Source organism: Sarcophilus harrisii, chromosome 4 (assembly GCF_902635505.1).
Source record: "Sarcophilus harrisii chromosome 4, mSarHar1.11, whole genome shotgun sequence".
Taxonomy (NCBI): domain Eukaryota; kingdom Metazoa; phylum Chordata; class Mammalia; order Dasyuromorphia; family Dasyuridae; genus Sarcophilus; species Sarcophilus harrisii.
Window position 1 is genome coordinate 122,015,445 of NC_045429.1, and position 14,896 is coordinate 122,030,340.

A 14,896-nucleotide genomic window follows, 5' to 3' on the forward strand; every position below is an offset into this window, starting at 1 on the left:
AGCAAAATGGATTAAGTGACTTGCCACATAGCTAATGTCTGACCAGGCCTGACACCCTATCCACTGGGTCACCTTGATGTCCACACACACATACACACGTATATATATACATATACAATTCAATATTTCAAAGGTCTGTGCTTCTATTAATGTGGGTTCTCTCTGCACTGAAACATATCACAATATTTCTAAAGATACTACTAGATATTCTTTGGACATTAGTCACTAGGTGATCAGTGTTATATAAATGCTAATTAAAAACTTCTATATTAATAAAAACCCATTTCTTCTGAATTACAAATGATAACTTCTGTTCTACATGTTGCAGGTATAAATATACATGGGCTGTGGCACATCAGTACTCAATAAATATCTGTCAAGAGAATGAAGGGTAAATCCTGCTTTGGTTGTGGGATTCTCCTTAGACATATTACAATTACCTGAAAGGTAGTGCTATAAAATTCTTAGAAAAATTTTTTCAATCAAACATAAATATTAAAAGGTCATACTGAATAAAAGATAAGGAGAAATATTCTAGAACAAATCTTTCTATATTATCATAGAACATGTTAAACTTAAGACTGTGTTTTCTTATTCATCAGTTAAAAATCTGCAATTAATGAATTGAAATTGAATAAAAATAGAATATTCACTTATTTTCAGTAACTGTAAATGTATTAATAGCTTCATTTCTGATAGTGGAATTTAAATATAGTACTGATATTTTGTGACTAAATCACTTGTGATTTAGATTAATATTACTGAAAAATGAATTTACTCATACCACTGAACTTGGCAAAGTGATTCCTAACACTTCAGATTTAACCAGAGCAATTACCTAATGAGTAGTTCTAGTTCTCAAGAACTATCGTTAAATGAAGGTGGGGATTTTCTTCCCTTTCCTCCAAGAGCTAGAAAACAGCACTCTGTACATATTTTATGCATGTGTCTCATTTTCAGTTATAGTTGTCAATGTACATTTATAGAATCTCAGAATTAGTAAAGACCTGGCATATGCTCCTGACAAGATAGTAAATTCACAAGGACAAGAACAAGATTTTTTCACCTTTAGTTTTCCTTCATTTTTCTCCACTTATAAAAGATTTAATGAGATCATGGATCCACTGAAGCAATAAAGCATTTAACTTATTAAGTGCGTGCAAAGGAATAAGTAATTAGAGATGAATTAAACCTTTCAAACCTCTCAGCTGATGTCTGAGTTTAAAGAAAACTACAAAGGACAATTTCCAAATTTCCATTATATGTACTTTTTGATTTAAACAAGTTCTCAGGATTAAATTTATATTAAATTATTGTGTGTGTGTGTATTTTGTTGTTGTTGAGGCAAATGGGGTTAAGTGACTTGTCCAGGGTCACACAGCTAGGAAGTGTATTTTAAAACTATATTAAAGGATTAAACCTTTAAAATATCTCTCTCTCTTCTACTTCTTTTCTCTTAACTGATTTGAAAATCATAAACTGATTATCCAGTACTAAGGAGAACATTCTTATTTTGCATGATACATGTTTGACTGGTTAGAATGGCATCAATATATTTTCATCATAAACAATTCTTGTTCATACATTTGCATAAATCCTTCACAGACATTTTGCCTATAAAAGTTTCTTTAAAGTCTTTTAATATTTCATGGTTACCGATGGACTGTCTATCAATCATAACTTCCTCTTACATGACTTTTTTTTTTCTGATCATACCACCTCTTAATAGTTATAAATTTTATTTTACTTAAGCACAAATCTGACAATAACAGTCTCCTATTTAATAAGTTCCACTGGCTCTTTAGGGATTCTAAGAAAAAGTATGGAGTATTTCAAAGTCTTAATGCAGTTGAAGCTAGTAAAGCCTAAAACACAAATTTCTCTGGTTTTTAAAATCCTTCACAACAAATCTAGCTGATCCTTTTCTTCAGCATTTTACTCTCTACAGGGAAATGAAGGAAGTCTTCTCTATTTTTCCTCAAAAAGAATAATCAATTTCCTATCTCAGCACCTTTACACAAAGCTGCTCCTCATGCCTGGAATGGATTCCCTCCTCAGTCAATAAATATTTATTTTTTTTCCTTACTTCTACATTACAGAATTCTCTATTTTGTTCAAGATGCAGCTCAAGCACCACCTTTAATGTGAAACAATTCTTGATTCCCCACATTGTCAAGTATTTTTCCTTTTTGTATCTCTATCTTGAATGACTGACACTGCTAGACAGTTAATAAATCCCTCTAGACTTAGTAATCATGGTGCTCTTTTAATTCATAATTTTCACAACAAAAAAGAAGCCTGAATTACTATGGTATTCAAAGATAAAATATGTTGATGTCATATAACATTTTTCATATATTTTATACATCTTGGATTATTTAAATTTTTTCTGTCATCTGCTGGACTTCACATTTCCTGTGGCTTATGCAAAAAATCCTCACAAATTCCTATTTAATTTCTTATGCTGATTTACATCATATTGAAATTGAAATTGTGGAAGTGATAATACTAATTCACTTGCGGATCTCATCAGTTCTTAAGACTTTAAATGATCATTTCTCTGCTGCTGAGGACACTTAAATCTACTTATTCATGTATCTTCTCTCCCAATCTTCAGCCTCACACCTCCAAAAAACCTGTCAGACACCTCAAACTGAATGTCTTATAGAAATGTATCATGTCTAAAAGTCTTTTATGTCTCCTCAAACTTTCACCTATTCCTAATCTCTCCACTGGTATCAAGGATACTAACCTCCACTCAGTTCTCTCACTTCTCAATATATAAACTGCTGCCAAGGTCAATTGATTTTATCTTCTTAGCATCTCTCTTCTGACACTGCTAATATACTAATATTGGACCTTATCATCCCATACCTGGATTATTCATAGCATGCTAATTGTTCTTTCTGCTTCGTTTCTCCCCAAATCCCCAAACCCCTTGATCCTGTCAATCTCCAACGGGTTATCAAACTCATCTTGCTAAGAGACAAGTGTAATCATATCACTGCCCCTCCAATTTATGAAACTCCACTGGTTCTCAATCACCTCTGGGATCAATATAAAGTCCTTAGTTTGGCAGCCAAGCCTTTCATAAAATATTGTTTCTGCTTCTGTCCCCACCTCCAGGCATCTTACAACTTTAGCTGAATCCCATTCCTGGAACCTCTCTTTCTCTAAATTTCTTTGGCTTTCTTTTAAGCCTTACCTAAAGTCTCATATTCTGCATGCATCTTTTCTCAGTCATTCTTACACTTAGTGTTTTGTTGCTGAGACTGTCAATAATAATTTTAAAAATTACTGTTTTATACACACACACACACGTTAATTGAGAGTGAGTAAGCAAGACAGAGTACACAAATGCCAGTGCTGGGAAGCTGGGAATACCCTCTCTCATTTGTAATGCTATCTCATCTTGGTTTGTGAGCTCTTTCAAAGCATGGGGAGGAGAGAAGTAAGATCTAGGAAGACTGTCTATTTTGAGGGATCCAAGTAATAAAGGGCTTTGAATATCAAATTTTATATTTTATCTTGGAGCTAAAAAGTCACTGGCACTGATTGAATAACTATTGACATGGTGAGTGCCAAGCTTTAGGAAAAGCTATGGGAAAGATGAACTGAAGTAGGAAGAGACCTAAGACAAAAAGGCCAAGCAGAAGGTTGTTGTTATAGTCTAGGCATTTATAATTATTTTCTCATTTGATCTTTTAAACATCCTTTGAGAAAGGCACTACTATCATCCCCATATTTACATTGAGTCATTTAGTAGACTAAAAGGACTCGCCCTTGGTTACACAGCTAGTAGATGCCCAAAACCAGATTTCATCTGGAAAGCATATCTGATTTTGGGGAAAAAAAAAAAAAAAATTCATCATTTTTACCTAAGCATTTCAGGACATTAACAAGATCTAATAGTGTCAAGTTTAATAAATTTAATTTGAAAGAAGTTTTTTGAAGGGATTTAAAAAAATATAAGTTGGTAATTAAAAATGACTAAAGATAGCTAGGTGGTACAGTGAGTGGGGAAAAAAAGAGCCTAAATTCAGGAAGGCTAATTCAAATCCAACTTCTGCTTACTAGCTATATGTGATCTTGCCTCAGTTTTTTCAACTATAAAATTGGAATAATTAACAGCACCTGCCTCCAAAGATTGTTGTGAAACTCAAATGAAATAATCTTTGTAAAAGATTATTGTAAAATTTTATATTGCATTGTTATTTATTATATTGTAATTTATATTGTATTTCTTTGTTGTATTTATTATATTTGCTATTATTATATTATTGTAAAAAAATTATAAGACAGCACAGTATTTGACACATAGTATGTAGAAAATAAAATGAGGGAGAAAAAAACAAAAACAAATGAAGAATTATTCATGGCCTTGATGGACTTTTTAAAAAATAAAGATGGCATATAAATAACATTCCTTAATGCCTATAACATTTTTCAAATAACCTGAATTATCAGGAAAACTTTAATTGTTGAATGTACCATCATATCTAATATATGATACCAATGATTTTTTGGGTTCCATTTATAAATGGCGCCACTTTAAATGAGATTTAAATGTAAAAATAAACTTCCTTTCTTGATCTCAACAGATAGTAACTTCCCTTTTAATGTATGAGATTTTACATTTAACTTTATCCCAAGATAATATTATCTGTGCTCTAACAATTTCCTATCCGAATACTTAAGAACCAGTTACTTTGAGTTACTAAGAGGACCTCTTAATGAAAAATATTCTAGTTTAGTAAACTGAGAGCTCAAATATTTTAAAATATTAAACGAGAATAATCAAAGTTTGTCCTCAAGTCAATTCTACACAAGGCAAAACTCTCAGATACTACTTTTTAGTTAATGTCTAGATCAGAAATTCTTAACCTTTTATTTATCATGGATCCCCCTCCTTTTGGCAATCTGGTAAAACTTATGAACTTGTTTTCAGAATAATGTTTTTAAATGTCTAAGATACATGAGGTTACAAAGCAATCAAATGATATTGTAGTATATTCTCTCTCTCTCTCAAAATTAAATATACCACATACAAAGTAATAGCAATGTTATGCATTGATGACCTGTGAATGATTTTGCTATTCGCATCAATACAATGATCCAAGACTATTCTGAAGGACTTATGATGAAAAAATGCTAGTAATACTAGAGAAAGAACTGATTGTGTCTGAATTCAGACTGAAGCATACTTTTTTCCTAAACTTTATTTTTTCTAAGAGGTATTTTTTGGAGAGAAGAGGAGACTTACACCCCCCCCCCCCCCAACATGACTTTTATGGAAATGTGTCTTCTCAATTGGGGGATGAAGGGAGAGAATCTAGAACTCTAGATTCTTCTAGAACTTTCCATGAGCCAGAAGTTTTAAAAACAAATGTAAATTGTTTGACATATATTGGATTGTTTGATGTCTATAAGAGGTGGGGGGAAAAGGAGGGAGAAAGATTTGAAACACAAGATTTTACAAGGGTGAATGTTGTATGAGATTTTACATTAACTATCTCAACATAAAATTATCTGTGCTCTAACAACTTGCTATCAGAATACTTAAGAACAAAATACTTAAAGACCAGTTACATCTTTGCATGTTATTTTGAAAACAAAAAAAGCTATTGTTAAAAAAAAAAATCATTATTCTGTAACTAACCTTATCAATGAGCCTTTCCAAATTTAATATTAGGTTGGTTGTTCCATGGATACCAAAAAAGAGTTCCTTTACTGGGTTGATTAACAAAGCAAGATGGGACCTATGAATGTATATGTTCTACTGATATAGTTTTTGGGACTATGGGTTGAAATCACGTGATAGCATCAAGACAATAAAATATGACAACATATGCACAAGTTTTTAAAAAGTGAAATGGTTAAATGTCAAATTTCAAAGATGTCTGGTCAAAGACCAGAGCTAAATTTGTTCACCATATCCACTCAATCTTATTTTTAATTAATTATATGTTAGATGAATAAGCTGCACATTTTAAAGTGCATTATTTTGGATTGTCTAACTGAGAACAGGTTAAGAATATCTTAACAAAAAACGAACACTTTCAAAATGATTGTTACCAACACATTTTTCTTGATCCAAACTATTGATTTCTGGGAAAGAATTTACCAAGTAAGTATTGGCAATAACAATACAAACTGATATTAATATGGTTAATTATGGTTAATTTATTAACATTAATGAAGTTTTCCACTGCTTTCAAGAGTCTTGTGAGGTAAATGCTTCTTCAAGCATTCTTTCCTTAACTATACAGATGAATAATCCAGACTTCCAAGTTACCACAAAGGTACATCAGAATTCATAAAGTAGGAGTTTAGAGTTAAAAGAAATTTCAGAGACCTAATCCAACCTATACTTACATAAAAATTGTTGTTACAATATCCATACCTGGTATTTAATCACTCGGCTTTTGCTTGAAGAACACTACAGAGAATAAACCCAAGACTTCCTAAGCAATAATTCTTTACTTTTTAACAACTCTAAATGTTAACAAATAACTATATTTGTAAGTGTGCATATTTAAGCCAAAATCTGGGTGACTAACCAGATACTCTAACTTCATTGTTATCTGAATTGATTGAGAGTTCTACTTTTTTCGATGAACACTATCTACATTATTTCTAAAATAAAGTAAAAGAAAGTGGCAGGACCTACTTAGCTTGCAAGTATATGCTTCAAAGTGGGAAGGCAAGAAAAGCAGATGAAAATCAGATTAACGCACCCAAGCACACACATACACACCCCAAAACAAAACTTAATCAGCAAGTTGTGCTCTTATTTACTTTTCCTGAAATTGGAAGAAAAGCACTAACATCTTATAAATGTCTTACCTGTTTTAATGCTCTGGTGAGGAAACACCACAAAGAAAATGCCAGCAAGAAAAGAGGCTTTCTTTTTTTCCCCAGTATTCCTGTCTTGATTAGTTGTCTGTCTTAAGGTACCAAGCAAGTGAGAATGAATATAGCAACCCACACTATGAACATGCCAGTAGCATTTAATGAGTGAGTGTGGGAGTGGGATATGACTAACAGCTTAAAAACATCAGACTTTTAACACACATTAAAAAAAACAAAACAAAACAAAAAAAAAACAAAAAAAACAACAAACCTGAGCAAAGAAACATCTGCCCAAACAGTATTAACTCAACCCTATTGTATTCATGTATGGCAACACAGTTAGCAGTCTAGATTTAGAGGTCGTGAAACAATGGATGAGCTGAAATGACCTATGTGCGCAAGAATACTTAAAATGAACCAGGTATGGATTGATTTATTTTCATCCTTATTGTTTAACTCTTTCATTAGCATAATTCATAAAATTATCTTTGATTTCTCACACTATTTTAGAAATTCCGAGGAAGCTTCCTAATTCAGATCATAAGTGATGCCAAAATATCTAGTATAAATGTAAGTTAGGCACAGTTACAGCATGCTCTTTGTTTCCCCCGAGCCAAGCAAGAGGAACGCTTGATATTCTATTAATTTAAGAGTGTAATTTTGAGCATTTACAAAGTGATAGTCCTTAACTTCTAGCTATAAGAATTTTAGAAACAAATTTTAGCTTTTTCTTCTCATAAAATCTCATGCTACTGTATTTCTATCTTTATAAAAAAGCTAGTTTAATTCTAAAGTAAAGCTATGCTTTATTTTTGATTATGTAAGTTACTTCTTGATGTTAATTTCTAATATAAATCTAATTTTCAGCTACCTAGGGGCTTGTCTCTTGGTCTGCCATAAACAAATGTCAATAATAATAGTTCATTGTCCTAGAAAAAGTACTGACTGTACTAGAGCTATAGGAGCCCAGAGTTCGTCCTTTGCAGTTTTGTTTACTAACTAGTTGGGCCACTTTAGTTGAGTTACCTAACCCTCTCTGTTTCAGTTTCCTCATTAATAAAAGGGGAGGAGAGGAGGTAAAGGTTGATTAAATGAAACATAAGGTTGCTTGTAACTTAAATAAGATACCTATCTATTTAGGTAATGAACAATTTTGCAATTGCTTATTTTAAAAAGTGATCCTAAAGACCAACCTAGAAACAAAAACAAAACACACTAGGAGTAAAAAAATTTTTTAAGCCAGATGCAACTTTTTTTCAAAAAAGTACTTTCTTGTTATTTTAGAAAACTCACTGGGAGTTATTTGTATTTCTATAAAATACAATTCTAGGGATCTTTTAGTTTTCATCTTTTTAAGGAATTTTAGCATTTCTTGATTTCAAGTATTTGAACATCTTTAATGTATCTTTATGACAAATACTACAAAACAGTAAAGGGAAGAAGGTTCATTCCTTTCCATACAATCAGAAGTACTTAGTTTCCCAATAAAAGATTCTTATTTACCTCTCAAGCAACCTAAACAGGATTTAAAATAAATTTCAATATACCTTTTAAATCATCAGAAATTTTCCTCAAGCCTACAAACTAAATATTTCAAGAAGTTAATGAGATTGTTTAAGTACCTTATAAAGTATAATTTATTTTCATGATATTAAAACAATAGAAAATATATCTTTGGGGAGTGATCTAACCAAGTAAAAAGATATGGGTATTTGTGCTTAGTTTCATATAAACAATATCCTAAATGTCCTTATTAAAACCAATTTTTATAACACTATATGTAAAAGCAATGGCATTTTCTTATATAAAAACATACCAAAAATACCACTACAGTTTTCTTCTAGGTTTTAAATTTTAAACACTGCAAAAAACTTTGGCTAACAAACAACTTCTTCATTAAAGAGTTGTTTCACAAGGATGTTAATTATTGACAAGCTTAAACAAGTTACTGAGAAAGAAAAAAGCATTCTCTAAAAATCAGTTTCAACTTCATAGAAAAATATCCACAACAACATGCTGAACCAACTCACCATGGATTCTGTTCTTCCAACAACAGAAAACCACATTTTGTTCTCTAGGTCTGATTCTTGATCAAAAAGAGTAAGTTTCCCCGTATATTCTCTTTGTTCAACAGCAGCCAACAGAACAATCTGCTGGATTTTACAAGACACCCATCAAGAGAGTTCAGAGCTAGATACTATGATACTGTATGGCATTTATCAACACTAGCTAGAACCAAATACAACATTCAGATTCTTACGTAATCTGTCAGACTGCTCTGACTTTCATTTACTTTAAACTTTATTAAATGCTTAAAATGGGATCTTTAGTAGAAACACACACACACACACACACACACACACACCCCTTCCCCAAATCCAACAAGAAATGTGCTGGACCACAGATGTATGAGAAGTAGCAAAGTGATATTTTTAAAAAGTTTAAAAAGTAAACTGCATATACATGCTATTTCCAAATCATCTGGATTTCATAAAGCTCAACCACAATGTGGATGACAGGCAACTTTTAACATCAAAACATCTTTTAGACTTAAAGAAACCAAGTACTGCACAAACTTAAAACAAACAAATCAACAAACAAACCTTGGTTCTGAGACAACCCTCTTCCCCAAAATACAATACAATACAAAATACAAATACAAACATTCAATTATGTCACTAGAGTAAAAATTAACAGAAGGCTTTACTAAGGAAAAATTTGCAACACTAGAGCAGAAATGGCATGGTAACAAAATTAATAGACATATCTTTTAAATTGAAATAAAAGAACTCACAATTAAAAAATTTAGTTGAATTGCTATAATTTATCATATTTTATAAGAAAGCTCTGCAAGTTTAAAATTTAACTTGTCTGACTATAAAATTAATTAACTATAAAGAAAGAGAAATGAAGGTCAAAACAAAACATTAATAAAAAAAATAATATTTCTGAAAGGCAGCATCCTATTATAGTGGATGCTGGCCTAAAGAGAACTAATTTCAAATATCTTTGAAGAGATTAGGTATCTTTTGACAAATTCTCTTAGGGGCCCCAATTCTCTTTAAGTCTCTTTCTATATACTCTGTTACAAGTAGTAGAGATGTTGCAACACTAGGAAGGAGTGTTCTAAACAGCTTCCAGCCCCCAAAGAGGAGGGGGGAAAAAACACCTGATAGTGGTCAGGCACTATCAATAATATGGAATATAAACTTGTCTGGTGAGTTATACTAAGCCACACTAAGTATTTCCTCAAAGTCATTCATGTGGCTGATGACATCCATTTATTTATTGTTGTTTTGGGTTTTTTTTTGGCTGAGGCAATTGGAATTAAGTGACTTGCCCAGGATCACACAGCTAGGAAGTGTTGAGTGTCTGAGGCTACATTTAAATGGACTTGTCTGACCCTGATTTTAGGGCTGGTGCTCTATGCACTGTGCTACCTAGCTGTCATCCATTTATTTGTAAAGCAAATGCCCAAGATTACTGATTTAAGTTCTAATCATAGATGAGATTTTCTTTTACATAGCCTGACTAGGGATTATATTAGTATCTGGCCTCATTAGACTCATTTAAATAACTTTTTTTTTTCCAAATTATTTTAAGGGAATCACATAGTTCTATGAAGAAAGAAGTTATGATGATACAATAATATTCACACTAACAGGTGGGACAATAGTACAGTTAATTAATGTGGATACATAAAAATGACAAGAAGTGAGATAACAATTAAAAAGTTATTTTTAGTAGTCTGGAAGCACTGTTCAAGGAATATCAATGATGCATACTTAGTTGATAAGCGGTCTCATCAAGGTTTTTTTTTTTTTAATAACTGGTAAAACTTTGTATTTTAAGTGTCTTCTTTTTACATTTTTTAGTTCCAACATCTATTAGAATTAGCTGGGCAATGAATGAATTTTAAAGAAAAAGGAAGATAAAAGTACTGGTAATTTAGAATGATGTTGAAATAAAGACCTAAAACCTAAACTGCTTTTCCACTAACAGAAGTAATGCAAGAAAAATTGATAACTAATTCTGACTGGCATTTAATTGTAGCAAATTCTAGCTTGTACAAACAGTGGTATGGTACAATAGGAAAAAAAAACAAACAAACGTTAAACTTAGAAGTTGGTAATTTTGCATTCATAGTCCAATGCTTACAGCTATATGATGTCAACATATTTCAATTCTCTAGTGGCATATTCCAAATTATTAGGCATGTACCCTAAACTTTATTATGAACAGTGAATGGATGAGAAACCAAAGTCATCAAATGTCTTAAAAAACAGGTTTATGATAGCAGCTGACCATCATTCATGTACCGAGATTGCTCAAAATCCTAAGACAATAATATATTTTTGTTCTCCTTAACTTTGCTATCTTTGCTATGACTGGTCCAAGATAGTGTTAGAAAAGATTTACCCCACTTCTCATCTGAGGATCTTCATGGAGCTCAAGTTTGTTCCAAAGTAACCCCAGTTTGAAATTAGACCACAGATGATCTAAGATACTAAGCAGATAGTTTCCAGATAACTTGAAGTAAAATTTAAATTGAGCTGTTTTAGACATAAATGCTATCTGTGACTGACTTTGACTCAGTTTCTATTTCCTTCATGTCATCTTACATCTACTAGATAGATAATATTGCCCTATAAAACATCAATTTTATAATTACTTTAGCCTCTTAAAAACAATAGCCCTCAAAATTGTCTATAAAATTAAATCAAAGGCAGTGGTTTCCAAACTGAAAGCTACAGAATGGGGTGGAGAATCCATACGTCATTTTAAGTTATATTTCTCAATAAAACATGCAGTTAAACTGTCAGGAAAAAACACATTTTGCATAATTCAAAAACAAAATACATGTAATTGCCATTGTGATTAATAACTAAAATTCATTAAAAAGAATGTATCTATAGATTTTTTTTGTTATATATTTTTTCAACTAATTAATACTAATTTATAGCTGGAAGTGGAGTTAGCTAAATTTTTAATTACATGGGGACTTTCATACTCAAAACCTATACTCAACAATATTCCATTATGTTCATATACCTATTTGTTCATTTACCTCCCAAAATATAGTTATTTGTTTTAGTTTGCAGAACAGTTGTAGATGTCCAATATAAAAAGAAGTTTCCTCAACAGAAATTTATTCTATATCAAGGTCATTTCCACTAAAACAAAAGCTTTCCTATAATTGTTTTGGTGGCTTTTTTTCAAAGAACATTAACATAATGAAGAATATTACTTTAAAAAAAAAAAAAAAGACCGAGAGAAATCAACATGGTCAATTAATTAACCATCTAAGAGTAATATTAATTTTGTTTTTCTAACTTTGCTTCATGTTTTAGAGGCATTTCCTATTAAACAAAAGAAAGGAATGACCTACCCTGAAGAAAAAACACTGATTGAACTGAGTATCATGGATTGTTAAATGTCAAGGAATTCATTCAAATTCTGGTAGAAAATTCTATTACCTATTTGAGCGAGGAGTTGTCCGTGAAGGCAGTTTTCAAAGCTAGCTTTCTATCTCTGTAACCTTTGTAAATCGCCAGTTCAAAGACAAAGAATTGTCTAAAAACTTAACTTTCATAGCACAAAAATAAATGTCATGGAATTATAAAGTTCAAAAGTAATTTAGTAACCCCATGTGCCTTCAGACAGTATTCTCCAAGACACCACAGATAATTGGTGCAATTCTGAAACATATTTTTTTCCAATAAGTAACTGGTAGTAATTTTTAAAATTAAAGGTGTCATAACAAAAGTTTTTTTTTTAATCGTTAACTAAATCAGTTGCCACTGAAAATGATCCAAAATCTAATTTTGCCCAGTGAATATAATAATGTAGTAGGGATTTAAATAACCATGTTATATTTAAAAAATTGAAATATATTTCTTTGATATAGGTAAAATGTTCCTGTTCAGTCATTTGAATCATGCCTAACTCTCTATGACCTCATTTGAAGTTTTCTTGACAAAGATCCTGGAATGGTTTTTAGTTTTCCTTTTCCAGTTCATTTTACAAATAAGGAACTTAGGCAAACACTTAAGTGATTTTCCCAGGCTCACACAGCTATGAAGAATGAAGGATGTAAGGATAAACTTATCAAGATGAGCCTTCCTAACCAGGGCTAGGACTTCATCAATTGAGCCAAAATCATAAACATTGTTACTCATTGTAATGATTTAACAAAACAAAATTTGTAAATCACAGCTGATAATCCATTTGATTCCATCAAGAGACAGCATCATAAATTGATAACAGAATACAAAATGGGAAGTTTGTTGCAAAGGAATTTTATTGGTATACTAATTTCTTTCTAAAATTTATGGTGAGAAAATAAAGACATGATCTAAATACTTTGCTAAATATATATAATACTTGGGTAACATGTCGAAATTTCCATTATTGCTAAGAAAAACTTGAAAGCTTTTAATATATATTCTAATAATTAATACAATTCTAATAACTTGGCAGGTGTGAACAAAAAGATTATACTATTGAAAATAACAAACATACTAGTACTGTAAACTGACTTGCAGAAGCATTAAGTGTAGTGTTAACTCTAGTTTACAGGTCAAATCTGAAATAGCTCCAAAATGGTACTTTATCACAGTTAAACAATTTTATAAGGATCCACAAGGTACTAAAGACATATTTCCTCCTATGCTAGCTTATATCATCACAATTATGTTTTATTTTGGCTAAAGCAAATCTCACATTACAGTTAACTGTTAGCCAAAGGAGTTGCAGAAAAGTATCGTATTGTCTGGAAATTTCACAAAGGCATTGTCTTTTTTTTAGTTTCTATCCTGTGCAAACTATTGGTGCTACTATTGTATGCCTCTCGGTCCCAAAGAACCTAAAATGTCTAATCTATGCTCCAGACCCATACCCACTATGTACAATCAAATGTTGGATAAGTTTTATCCATTATTGAATCAATTTCATTGGGTCACTTGCAATGATCAAAATGTAATATATAGGATGATTAAATCTATTAGAGTGCAGTAGTTTCATTCAGTTAATGCCAATTTTTTCCTCCTCCACCACTATTCCACTATTCACGCCACCCCTAACACCATTCAACATGTATTTTCCCTACAGACTCTGAAATCCTTTCATAGGCATTAGACCTTGATTCAATAATAAATAAAGTTTCAAGTAACTTTGTTTTCCTACCTTTGCAGCAACGATGCTGAGACCCATTCCATTTTGCTTCTTAAGTGTCACAGTGATTATTTCTGGTTCTTTTCTTAGAGGCTGTGTCTAAAGGAAGCAGATAAGTAAATTTTTTCGCTATTTGGTAATATTTCAAAACTGCAAGCAAACTGCCAGAAATGCTTACCCATATTCCGAGATAAATGGAAAGGAAAAAAAAGGTAAGAAAAAGATAATAAAAGGCATAAATCACTGAAGACAATCAATATTTTAAGTGTATTAGGTAAATGGACAGTGATAATAACAAAGTATTTGCAAACCATAACCATAAAGAGGTATTTAGCTACTAAAAGCTTAATTAAATCACCTCAATTTAAACACAAAATTCTATTTCTTCTTTGACAGTTTTCATTCTAATCTATACTCCCAAAATTTTTTTTCTTAAATACAGGTTATTTATCCCTTAATACGTAAAAATGTAAAGTCTTACACTTGAGTTAAACAAATATGATTTGAAAAGTACAAGAAAGAGGAGGATGACTGGATAATAATTTCCAAGAAAATAGATTTGAAGTTTTAATAAAACACAAGCTCAGTATGAATCAATAGGATAAGGAGGGTAAAAATGTAAAGCAACTACATTAAATATAGCTTATATAGCTTCCAGGAAGAAATGATAGTTCCAATGATATCTACCTCAGTGTTCAAGGGCATTAATAAGATGGAAAGCATTCAGGAACATAACAAAAATAAGGGAGGTGGGGTTGAATTTATGTCAAATTTATGTCAGCTGGTAGAATTGGACATGTTTAGTATAGAAAAAGCAACTTAGTGAATCCGATAGCCTTTAAGTATTCAAAAGCATGCTACAGAAGAGATG

The 14,896-nt window shown here is 31.5% G+C and overlaps 1 protein-coding gene across 23 annotated transcripts in view; it reads right to left on the bottom strand.

Annotated features, from left to right (window-relative positions):
* The window catches only part of AFDN (afadin, adherens junction formation factor), a 154,762-nt gene that overhangs the window by 33,784 nt on the left and 106,082 nt on the right, over positions 1-14,896 (bottom strand). For all 23 annotated transcript variants that reach the window (XM_031937492.1, XM_031937483.1, XM_031937474.1 and 20 more), the window contains one exon: positions 14,038-14,124. In XM_031937492.1, the coding sequence (XP_031793352.1) occupies positions 14,038-14,124 (87 nt within the window). The remainder of the gene's footprint in view (positions 1-14,037; positions 14,125-14,896) is intronic.